The sequence below is a fragment of the Poecilia latipinna genome, unplaced genomic scaffold, assembly GCF_001443285.1.
Source record: "Poecilia latipinna isolate Pla-1442-1.1 unplaced genomic scaffold, P_latipinna-1.0 Scaffold2272, whole genome shotgun sequence".
NCBI classification, from domain to species: domain Eukaryota; kingdom Metazoa; phylum Chordata; class Actinopteri; order Cyprinodontiformes; family Poeciliidae; genus Poecilia; species Poecilia latipinna.
Window position 1 is genome coordinate 14,949 of NW_015114888.1, and position 12,676 is coordinate 27,624.

The 12,676-nt window shown below is 44.8% G+C and overlaps 1 protein-coding gene across 7 annotated transcripts in view; it reads left to right on the plus strand.

The window, feature by feature from the left end:
- The window catches only part of plekhg2 (pleckstrin homology domain containing, family G (with RhoGef domain) member 2), an 83,575-nt gene that overhangs the window by 14,203 nt on the left and 56,696 nt on the right, over positions 1-12,676 (plus strand). For 6 of the 7 annotated variants that reach the window (XM_015018435.1, XM_015018441.1, XM_015018436.1 and 3 more), the window contains exons 2-3: positions 679-756; positions 11,489-12,003. In XM_015018435.1, coding sequence (XP_014873921.1) covers positions 708-756; positions 11,489-12,003 — 564 coding nt within the window. In that variant the 5' untranslated portion in view covers positions 679-707. Of the gene's footprint in view, positions 1-678; positions 757-6,729; positions 7,007-11,488; positions 12,004-12,676 lie in introns of those variants that run through there. The other variant, XM_015018442.1, reaches the window with a different exon arrangement.

The following is a 12,676-nucleotide window of genomic DNA, read 5'->3' on the forward strand; positions in this document are numbered from 1 at the left end:
GTGGCCTCACCTCCTTTATCAGACCGAAGTTCACTGCTTCAAAAGATACAGAAAATTCAAAGCTGGATCTGATTTTTCTGAACATGTTCCGTGGAGCGAACTGTCTGCCGGGTCCGGATCAACCCAGAGGACGGACTGAACCGAACCTTCGTGTTGGTTTTAGTCTTTTCTGTTTTTCTGAGGGTCAGAAATCTGCTGCAGGAGTGTTCCCAGGATTACGAAGGGATTTCAACCAGCAACCTGCCGAGCAGCAAAGGGGTCTGGGTCCGGACCGCCCAGACCGCCCGGACCACCCGGACCACCCGGTGACCCACTGTGACCCATAACCCTGGTACCGAGGCAGACAGCTGCAGGAACACTTGTTTGTGTCCAGTGGACAAACTGGGTCAGACTGTAACTGTGTCAATGAGTTTGTAGGAGGCCGTCACACATACACACACACACACACACACACACACACACACACTGGGTAATATGAAGACAGTGAATTCTTGTCTTCCAGCCAAACATTACATCTGTGCTCACATTTTTCACACAAAGGAAGAGCGAGAGCGTCCGTGGCGGTGGAGCCAGCGGCGTTTTCAGGGTTTCTGCTTCCTCTGGTTTCCTGTTGTGATGAAGAACGATGAAGACGCCGTCCGTTGGCTCTAACGCCGTTTCTGTCCTGTTTCTCTCCAGGTTTCTGCTCCCTTCCAAATCCTCACACCATGCCTGAGGGGTCGCGGCGCGGCAGCCAGAGATCGCCCAGTAACTCAGGTAAACTGGGACACCACCATGCTTAGCAGTTGCAGCGTTCCTGTTTGACTCCAAACATCATCTTGATGTTTGGTCCACTCAGCTGGGAGCTCTGTTAGGGAGACGGATGTCCTCACTACGTTTTCATTCAAACTAATAATAAATAATTCTGGGGTTCCTTCTATTGTTTTAGCTAGTTGCAAAGCTAAAGCTAAAGGAAATGACAGGCTAGGAAAAGCTCTCTTAAGGGTGTAGCTTAGAGCAAAGAGAAGGAAAACCCATTTTGTTCAGGATAGCAGGAACTATGGACCAGCTGCAATCTGGTATTAAATGGAATTCATGAATTCAACTCACTGACTCTTCTTCAGCCTCATACATCAAGAACTTAGCATGGAGACGGATAATTCTCCACAGCAGCTAGCTCTGGTTGTCTGGGAGCAGAAGATGTCTGCTAAATCTTCACTCAATCAAAGAATATGTCTGAAAAACGGCATCCATTAGAAAGTAAAAGTCGGGACGTTGTACTTCAAACTTTTATTGTCACTTGGAAATGATGCACAAAAAAGGTCAGCTGGTGATGTTAGCGACACCAGCTAGCTAACGTTGGCTGTGTGGCCTCAGTCTTATTGCTACATGTGAAGCCGATCTAAACCTCTGATCGTATCTGAAAACCAGCCGCTGACTGACAGACCCGCGGTTTACGACACTCGCCCCACTGCCACCAGCTCGGCCACTTTGACGCCACGTTTAGCAACTTTTCAGACAAAAGGTCAGGATGATCAGATCAGCTGATCGGCGATCAGCCAGAAAGCTGCAATCAGAGCAGCTCTGCCAGAGACCCGAACCGTCACAGCGTCATTCCTGACCCAGCAGCTGATCCTGATGCTGCCGAATGGGTTCTGATGCTGGACGTTCGTCTGCTTCACTTATCAGATGAAAACACGTCTGAGTGGTTTTCCTACGAAGCTGCTGCTGCCCGACTCGCCGTCAGTGGATTTATTTCAGTCTGGATCTGTTTCTGTGTGAGCTGCGACTTCCTGTCAGCAGGACCAACACACACACACAGTAATGAGGTGTAATTACACACAGCACCATGCTGTTATATTGACTTCCATAGTTACCACGCACACACACACACACACACACACACACACACACACACACACACACACACACCTCGAAAGCAGCTACATTTTTGACCTTACTCTGCAATTAACATGGGGGCAATGTTCACAAACACACCTGTGTGTGTGTGTGTGTGTGTGTGTGTGTGTGTGTGTGTGTGTGTGTGCAGGAAGCTGCCTGGTTTGTGGTGATAAAGTTCAGAACAATGTTTCTGCTGTGACAAACGCTCCGACCGGATCGCCATGAGCGCCGCAGCAGAACTCTGATTATAACCGAAGGAGAGAAGGAGCAGAACCAGGAGGAACTGAACAGAACCAGGAGGAACTGAACAGAACCAGGAGGAACTGAACAGAACCAGGAGGAACTGAACCGGAGGAATGGGTCAGAATGGTCCGATCATCAAACTGAAGTAAAAACCAAAACGACCCGTCTGACCTCATTTTACAACATCTCAACTGGGCTCAAACTTTGACTAGGCCATTCCAAACCCTTCATTCTGCTGGTTTCTGTGGATCATTGTTCTGCTTCAGAGGAGAAACTCTTGGTTTGTTTTGGGTCAGTACTGGTTCTGGTTCAGACTTCTGCCATGGAAGCCATCATCTCTCTTCTTTTCTGTTGACCTCTGACCTCAGCTGTAGCAGTGGGATGTTCTGTTGGGCTGATCTGCTGGAGTCCAGCGGATCAGCTGAGACGCTGATCGGTTCATCGGCTGACTCTTCCTGATGAATCGGTCCGGTTTCAGGTCAGAACCAACGTTTTTGCTGTCGAGACGCCGGGGGGCAGATCAGAGCCAGGAACGTAAAGTTGAAAGGTCATCCATCTTCACAAGCCGTTGAGGGGAGTTTGCTTATCGCTCCAGGAATGAAAGTGAACAGAAGGAACCTTGGTGCGTGTGTGGGGTCAAAGGTCACAAGGGTTTGCCAGGACTTCAGTATTTTGGCTCATAAACGATGATGTGAGAGAAGCGACTTCCTGTCTTTGTGTGTGGAGAGTTTATCTGGAGAAACACACACACACACACACACACACACACACACACACACACACACACACACACACACACACTATGCAGGCCGACACCGTCCATCTGTTTTCTGGAGGTCATGAAGTTTTTGATGTTCCTGCGTTTATCATGAAGTCTCATTTTAATATTTTTTGTTTTTAAATTTTTGTTATATTTTTCATTTTAATATTTTTTAGTATTTTTCTTGGTTTGGTTTATCAGGTCTTGCTGTGTCAGCAGTCTGAACTTTGTCAGACAGAGAAACGGTTCGATTCCCGTCAGAAGACCGTCAGTGTGTCTGAAAGCTCCTGAGGTCAAAGTTCATTTACCTGGAAGCTTGAGCCTGACTCTGCGGCGGCAGAGGCTGCTGGTGGATTCGGGAAGTCACAGTTTGATGGTGGAGAACGGACTGAGGCTCAGCAGGTTCAGTTCCAGGGTTCTCCTGGGTGAGGCGCTCTGCCCAGGTTGATCCAGGTGAACCAGGTTTCAGTTTACAGTCAGAGGAAATGTCGATGTCAGCATCTTTGGTTGTTTTCAGTATTTCAATTTGAGTATTCTGTGTTCTTTAGTCTGCTACTTTGATTAGGCCAGTCTGCTTTGTCTTACTTTAGTTCAGTTCTTTGTGCTTCTAGTTATGTTTGATCCTTGTTACTCTGGTTTAATTATGTTTCAGGTTATTCTTCATTTCTTTGTCTCCTGTCTGCTCTCCCTCGCCCCCTGTGCCTCCCACCTGTGACCCGTTAGCCAATCAGCTCGGCTGTTTTGTTCACCTCTCCGTTTTTAATCTCTTCTCCTGCTGGTTCCTCCCGTCTCATCCTGTTAGATCTCGTATTTTCCCTGTTTTTGTTCTGCTCTGTCTCCATGTGGGTTTTGTTAGTTGTATTCTTCATTTTTTTATTAAACATCCAACATGACCCGTCCACAAACTCACCTCTCATGTTATAAAGTTCAGTCAAATTCACAGTTTTTCTGTCATTGGATGCAACGAATAAAACTTTAGTTTCGTTTTAAGCAAACAGAGTTAGAAGAGCTGAAAATATGAAAATGAAAACCAAGCATGGAAGTTTATCATAATGTCAGAGGAGATAAAAACAAACACATAAATCAATATATTAGCTATTGATGGTATTTGTTGCTGCTGTGCTTCAGAGTTTCTGGTTTTCAGAAGCAGAAATAAAAGTTTTAACGGGTGAAGACGACGCCTGTCAGGCTGAAGGGAAACACGAGGAGATGAAACGTTCTCCATCAGAAGCTTCTTCTGAAACGTTTCAAACGGCTGCTGACAGCCAGGAGCGGCGCTCTGATTACAGTAATCACACACACAGGAATCTCTCCTCCTCAAAGTGTATTTAAAGGGAAATTCCACCTCATAATGGCATCCACAGCTCACTGCCGGAGGCCCTTCTGTGTTTTTGGGACTTGAAGACTCCATGAAGGTCTGTCACTCCGACTTCAGCTCACATTACGGACGGCTGCCATCTTGTCTTAAGAGGTTTTAATCATTTTCCGCTGCAGGAATCAAACTTTCCTTCCAGTTTATTTCTGGCTGTGAAGCCTGTAGAGACAGAAAATCATTTTAACAGGAAGTCTGATTCCTCTGGTTCACATCGAAATGTTTATCTAGAAAATGATGTCTGATGTCAAATATCTGGGAAAACACGAATCAAAGCTGAATGTTTAGGAAAAGTTTCATTTTTATCACAACAGAGTCAGACGAGGACAGTCAGTTCGTACAGCTGGTTACATCTCTAGTTTGGTGATTTTTGTCTCTGCTGCTGTTTAAATTCAAAATCCTTTCCGATGATGAGAACTCTTCATCATCCATAGATTTATGTCTATTTATGCATTCAGTTTGTATTCTCTGTTTATCTGGGATTCTCCCGTCTGTCCTTCAAACCGGCTCAGAGCTCGGCTATTCGGCTGTTTCCCTCCAACATGAAGCCGCTTCAGATAAGTGGAAACTAGTTACCTTAAAATAAAAAATGACTGATTTTATTCAGAGAACAACGACACATTAAAATGGTACTAAAAGGATTAAATCTGCATTTGGATTCTGCTGTTGTCAGTCAGGCTGATAGACTGCTACAATAAAATCAGGCAAGCTAGGCTAAGCTAAAGCAAGGGAAGCAAAAATGTTTAGCTAGTAATCGAAAGGCTAATGTAAAATAAGTTTGTCTAAGTTAAGACAAGATAAGTTAATGAACACAGACAAAACCAGCAAACATAAAATAAGCTACTTCATATAATAACCAAATAAAGGATAAGATAAGCTAAGCTAAGTCAAGATAAATTGAACACAGATAACACCAGCAATCCTAATATAAGCTAAGCTAATTTAAGGCAACTATAAGGTAAAATCAACAAATTACTAAATAAAGTCTAGGATAAATTTGGTAAGAAGTTCAATGAATGAATATCACTAAACTTACAGCGTTTTGTTCAGTTTATTTGTTAACATCTTTGTTTTCAGTGGACGCAAAATGCACCGATTAAAATCCAAGCAATAACGTGACTTACCAATCACGTGAAAAGAAGCTAAAAGAAGGTAAGCTCCGTTGACGTGATGTTAGCAAAGCTAGATGTACAGAGACACATAAGCATTTGTGATGAAAAGAAAAAGGTTATTCACTGTGGTTAATTATTATGCGGAGATGTTGACTAACGTGTCCCATATATGGGACAACACCGTGTCCAAAAGTATGCAATATAGTGATGTGACATTCAGGAACAATCTGGTTCTGAACGGATCTTTACTAAGAAGATCGGACTGCAGCCTCACTGAGAGCCGTTCTTTGTTCTTGTAATGCTCTGCGTACACTGCAGTAGCTATCATTATTTTATTTAATTATATGCATTTATGTTTATTTTATTAGCAAATAAATAAAACATAAAAACGAAAGCACGCAGAGCATGCTCATTGCTCTTTGATTGTTTTGTTCAAAGTGGCAGCTGTAATGTCTGCCATGGTGTCAGACTGCCTGGCTTCATGTAGGAGGAGGGAGGGTGAGAACAGTCACGGTGAGCGCCTTGTGCTTGGTTACTTCTTGCTTGTTGCTCCTTGGTCAGTGTTCAAAGTTGAACGTTGTTTACCGTCAGGGCATTGCCTCAATTGCTGTTTAATAGTGCAGACAGTTGTGGTTTCTGACATGAGCAATATGGGAAAACACCCAGGGTGTTATCTTTTTAGGGATGGCACGAGACCACTGCAGATTGTAGCACAGAGATGGAAGAATAAAGAGTTTGTTCTGCTTTTAATATTATTTAAATTTATTAAGTATTTAATATGTAGGTGTTTTTATGGGAATGTGAATTTTTTCAGATGAATTTGAGAAGCAGTTTTGATCATATTTCACATTTTATCGTGTCATGTAGCGCAGGGTGCTGGTCTTGGTCTTGACTCGGTCTCGGGTTCGGTGGTCTTGACCACAACACTGGCTGATGAAACTGGAGGAATCATTTAGAGGTTGTGGGTTCGAGTCCAGCCAGTTAGCATGTTGCTATGTCTCATTAGCTGCATCTTGTTGAATTTTTTTTAAGATTTTGCTAACTCTAGTGGCCTTTATTTGATAGTGAATCGACATCTAATGAGACATGCAGCAAAGGCCACCAGACCGGGAATCGAACATGTGCCGTCTGCGTTGAGGACTAAGGCTGGTTCCTGCTGGTTCCATCCGTTTCTACTGGTTATTGGGGGCGGGTGTTGTTGGTATCCCCAGCTGTGATTGGCTGAGCGTCCAGGTGGAAAACCTGTGCAGCTGAGCATCGCTACCTGCAGCAGCTTTCTGAGAGCCTTGCCAGTTTCTGAGAAGGCGGAAACAAAACAAGACAGACGTTTCACCACATCCTGGACTTTAAAACACTCAGATTTACTTTCTGACTGAACATCCTCCATCTCCTGACACCTCCACCCTGAAACTGGGTGCAGCTCAATCTGCCCTGAGGCCAACAGCAGAAAGCGTTTCAGGGCGGCGAGCGCCTTCAGCTGCGCGCTTTGCCCTCAAACCGATGACAGGAAGTCAAACGTGCCGAGCAGCAGATGTTGCTGAGAGGAACTGTCTGCAGAGTCTTTAACGGTGATCGGTGTCAGCTAATGGAGCTACTGAAACACACACGATAACACACACATCCAGAAGACTGCAGACGGTGAGTAAACCCTTCAAGCTCAAACCGAGACAAACACACGTTCCTCCAGATCAAATGGCTGTGACCGACTTTCCCTGCTGAAGTTCTTGAGTCTGACTGGGCAGTTTTGTCTGCAGCTGGTGCCGTCGTTGCTCCTGGCAGATTTCAGGCTCTGGGTCTGAACCTCGGTGGGGTTTGCATGTCTTTGTCTCTCTGGTTTCATCCAACATCCAAAAACTTGGAGGGTTAATTATCCGCTCCTGATAGTCTGTCTTGTTGGCCTCTGTGATGGTTGGTGACCCGTCCAGCGCTTTCCCCCGGTTGACCCCAGGTTTTCCCAGGGATTAGACTCCACAGTGAACAGCCAACGGCTCTTCACCTGCCGCTGCTTTTACCTGTTTTAACAGTTCATTAAATAAACCTTAATCTTCACTGATGCGCTCAGTGGAAACCATCGTAGCGCTGCTGCAGAAGCTAACATCTATGGCCTTCCTGGATTGGCTGCTTTGCGGCTAGCTGTTTCAGATTCCCAAGATGCATTTTCTTTTTAAATATTCCAGATACGCTTTATGAAACAGCAGTAGACGGCAGCTGACTGTGACTCTGAGATCTTCTCTGTTCTCAGGAGTTAAAGCTTTTCCACCAAATAGACCAACAAACTGAGATGTTTCTTCTCTCCCTCAGTGGATTGGAGGTCAGTTTCTCCTCCATGGAGACAGAATCCAGTCTGAAACATCCAGATCACGTCTGGATCTGGTTTGGAACGAGGCTTTAGCTGAACCTCTCCTCTGTTTTATTGATTTAACCAGCAGGACAGATTGTGAACAGTTTCCTAACGCCTCAGTCACACAGCAAGATTTTTTATGCCTATTTTCTCCTTAAAGATGCTCTGATTATCTTTAACTGAAAACATAATCAGAGTAGTAACTCTGTGTGTTCAGAGTCATCTGCTACGTTCTGATCTAAAATCAGGAATATTCAGCATGTTGCATTGTTTTGACCTGATGTGTTTTTCCCTGACGATAAACGCTGAATGCAGCCTGCTGAAGGTGACGTGTAGCCAATCAGAGAGCGAGATGACGGAGACACGCAGAAATGTGGAAGATGAAACATTGGAGACCCAGAAAGTCTGCAGGTTGGAGGCGTCTTCATGTGTCGGCCATGTTTTTTACTCTGAACTCGTGTTTCCTCTCAAAAGGTTTTGTGAGATTTCCCGTCTGAATGTTGGTGAATGAAATCAGTGTGTGTTGTTCCTGCTGTGTGGCTGAACATCACACACTGCACAACCAAACCTGTTAAAGCTGCGATTATTTCCTGTCATGTTTCGGGTCGCTCAGGTTTTCAAACACTGTTAAAATGTTGGAGCGGTTCTTGTGGTTGGGGAGACTTGGTCTCCTGATGTGTCTCTGCTGCTCATCAGCAGAGCTGGACTTCATGCAGTTTAGTCATTTTATTCCAGCTTGTAGGATGAGGGACACGTGTAAAAGTTGCAGTAAAAGTCCGGCCCTCTAGGAATGCGGTTTGAGATGTGCTGCGTCCAGAGCCATCGCTGGAACCAGTTTGTGTTTAGAATCCAGAGTTAGATCTTAAAAACAAGACACTGAAAACGTGTAATAATGTTTCTGATTACGGCTCTTCTGCTGCGGTGAGGTCAGCACAGTCAGCAATGCGTCTTACAGGAGGTGAAGTCATGGTGGTCTGAAAACCAGAGCAGATAAGACACAAAGAGGAAGGACGTGTGATGCTCTTTTGTTTTAGCGTTTGGTGCTAGCAGCAGCAGATCGGCAGCTAGCTCTGAGTCAGTCTGCAGGTTTGCTTTAAGCACCAACTCACTGCGGTCGGCCCGACACCTTTACCTCAGATTAACACATCCAGTCTTCCTCTGCGTCGCCTATTTACACTTCAGTTCTTGTTTCTGAGCAGCTGCAGACTGATCTGCTGCTGCTGCTGCAGGAGTTTCTGCTTCCTGCACAGGAAACCTGCAGCATGAAGTCAGCAACAGCTTCTCCTCTTTCTGCTCCATGCAACGAGTGAAAAACCCAAATGTTTCTGTCAGTCCTGATTCAGCCTAACATGACCTAAAGGTTTGGTAAAACATCCTGGAAGGTTGTCAGCAGCTTTAACCCGGATCAGACCGAACCTCCTGCTGTTCAGAGATTTCACCAGAACGACAGACAGACGGCAGCCATCTTCCTCTGAGGCAGCCGAGGCCGAGCGCATCACATATCATTCATCTTCTATTGTTTATCATTTATCGTGAACATTTTCTAATTTTAAGAATTTGGTTTCATTGCCTTGATAAATTTATTTATTGATTTTTAAAAAACCAACAAAACGGACATTATTGTATTTCTGCTATTTTCTCCATCAATAAATGTCAGTAAGATCAAAAATATGATCAGATAAAGTCTCACCTGTTTTATTTTATTCAAGATGTTTTTCAGTAATATTTCTGTTTATGTTGCTATGACGACGACACGCCGTAGTTACTGAACATAGAAATAATAAATAATGTTTTTATTCCTAGTTATTACTACAAAATATTGCAATAAATTTTAAGTCCATATCGACACTGCCAGCTTCAGAACCAGAACCATCAGAATCAGCTCTGTACTGGTTCTGTTCTCTAGCAAGCAGAATGATTCTTCTTAAAATGAAGAATGTCTTCAGTGAGAGGCGTTTTCAGAGGCCGCTGTAACACAGACTGCTAGAGGAGATCCTTCCTGCTCAGTCAAGAAAACTGGACGAGTTCAAATGTTTCGTTTCCTTCTGGGGTAAATAAAGTGTTTTTTCATTAAAGTGGGTTTTTGAGTATTTAACTGATAATCGGATTATTATTATAATTTTATTTTTATTGATTCTATTTTAGTTTAATAAATCCCGACCAGCTCTGTTCTAGTTAAAGGTTTTTCCAACCTCTCTGTGTTGAAATGGCTCTGGTCTAGTCAAATCCTGGCTTCATGACAACAGCAGCTTGGATTCCTGTAATCACCTGCAGTTTGGGTCTGTAGCTGTCAGCGTTCCAACGTCGGCTAACAGAAATGCTGCCATTAACAGACGGAGTCTTTTCTGGACTGAAACTCTGATGGCGGTTTGATCCGACCCAGCAGTAGACGGAACCACTGGATCTGAAACAGAAAACGCAGCGCTTCAGCTCCCAGAGGTTTAGTTTCACCTGGATGTCGACCTGATGGGGGTCAGGGGTCATCAGCGTGAGGAGGGGGGCACAACAACAACGAAAAGAGGAAGAGCCGAGTCAGCCGGAGGTGACGCTCCGCTGCTCACACTTCCTGTTTGCAGTGACAGATGGCAGGTCATCAGGTTGCCTAGGTTACGGTCAGGTAAGCAGGAAGTTTTATAATGAAACCAGTTGTTTTAAACAACTGAACGGTTTTCAGCGTCCGGTTGTTGTTTGGAAACAGCAGATGTTGAGATCAGACCCAATAACTGATTACATCAGATAAAAGGAACTGAACCTGAAGCCTGTCATATCCGGTCCGCTTCAACCCGACTCCGGTCAGCTCAGATCCATCTGCCTAGTCAAAGTCTGGTTGGGTCGGTGAGGCGTGAACGCTAACTGACCTTTGACCTCTGGTCCTCCAAACCTCAATCTGGGTTTGGTTGAAAAGAACTCTGGTTGGTTTGAATGTGAACGCCAAGCGGACCGGAGGCCGCTCCAAAAGCAGGAAGTGGACTACAGCGCAGGGCATTCTGGGTAAATACAACCAAAGCTAACATGCTAGCCTAGCGCTAGCAGCAGAAATGGCTCCTGGTCTTTAGCCAAAGACTAAAGAGAAATCCTCCAACCGCTAAAATCTGACGCCTCCATCTTGTTTCCATCTGGTGAAGAAGGAAGTTGCTCTCAGTGTCTTCAGAGGTTTCCTGTCATTTCCTTCAGTGGTTCTTGGTGCAGCGCCCCCACAGGCCAGGAGGGGAACAGGTTGGTTTGACTCAGAGCCCACAGCAGCTGGAGGTGGAGCAGATTTTCTGGTTTCAGTAGAACCGGGTCGACTGGACCATCAGGAGGAAAGCTTCCTGAGTTTTTTCTGAAATTATTTTTTAGATGATTTAATCATAAATAAATGAAGTTTTAGGTATGAGGAATAATGTCTTACAATTTAAAATCGTGGTCCTCAGGGTTTAGTTTCCACATAATCGTCCTGCTGTCGTCATGATGCAGGTTTCAGTTGATACTAACTGTTCTGTTCTTCACTGAGCTGGTAATAATGGGAAGTGTATCTTTGAATTTTAAAAGGTGTGCACCAAGGTTCAGTATTTGGCTTCATGTGAAGGTTTCTCCTGATGCAGTCGGTACTGTGGTTTATTCCACCTGCAGGAAAATTAAGCTTCATGTCATAAGAATTCATCCAATTATGATCTGGAACAGAAACATCACAGACATTTCACTGGATTGTTTAATTTGCTTTCTTAAATACATTTCTGTTTAGTTTTTGAAAATAAAAACTTTTTTCTGTTCTGACGGACTGACGTTTGTCTCTGCAGCCGCCAAGCGTCCCTCCTCAGTCTCGTCTCTGAGTGGGATCGTGGGTAGGATGATGTCGGCTGGCGAGCGAGGAGCGTCTTCATCCTCCTGCACCTCCGTCAACACTGTGTGTTCGGACGGAGAGCGCCCCGTCTCCCTGTCCCTGTCCTCCTCCACCTCCTCTGTCTCGCTGCAGGATGCCTCCTCCTCCTCATCCTCCTCCTCTTCCTCTCTGCCATACGGCGCCGTGCCGGCCTACAACGCCTCGTCCTCCACGCCCAAACGGAACGGCTCTGACATCAGCCTGGACCTCACGCCGCTCGTAACTCCACCCACTGGAGCGGCCGCGCCAATCGGAGGCGGGGTTTCCAAGATGGCGGCGGCAGGCCACGCCCACAACGAACACACAGCCAATCCGGTGGCGGCGCTGCCAGCAGGGGCCGCGCCCCGGCAGCTGTCCAGGCTGGACAGAGTCATTCTGGAGATCGTGGAGACGGAGCAGACCTACGTCAGAGATTTAAAGAGCATCGTGGAGGTGAGAGTCGCTCCAATCATAATCCAGGCTGAAGAAAAGATTCTCCTGTTTTAAGGATCTGCTGTGGTTTCTATCTGCTGATGAGCCAGGAGTTACAGAGTCATGGAAATTTGTCACGTTTTCAGGATGGAAGAAATGTTTTTGTCCTAACGAGTTTTAGTGAAACAGAAAGAGAAAGCTTTATTAAAAGGAAAATATAATTTGTCATTTCAGAAGGAATGCTGAAAGAATCTGGTTTCCATCTAGAGTGAAAGATTTGAAATGAGCCTGAAGGAAAATTCAAACATGCTTCTGTTGATTCATTATTATTGTGAAAACATTTAGTATAAATTATGTATAAATAAAAGATAATATAGCAGGATGAGGAAGATAAATTGTTTTGCGTTCATTTTATCTGTGTGTGTGTGGCCTATGTAGTCTTGGTGGCTTCTATCGGTGTGGCAATGAATGACAAGGAGCTGCTCAAGTTGGCATCAGCTGTTTCTTTAATTCTCCATCTGCATTTCACAGAACGGGCATGGAGGTAAGGTCAGTCTCTGGCATAAAACAAGCTCCTCGTCAGTGATCCTCATGGCTCTGAGGATTACCCATAATACAGTAACCACAATAAAATAATTTAAATCAGTGGATTTTGTTTTACAATAAAAGGACAACCAGTGAGTCTCCTTTTCAG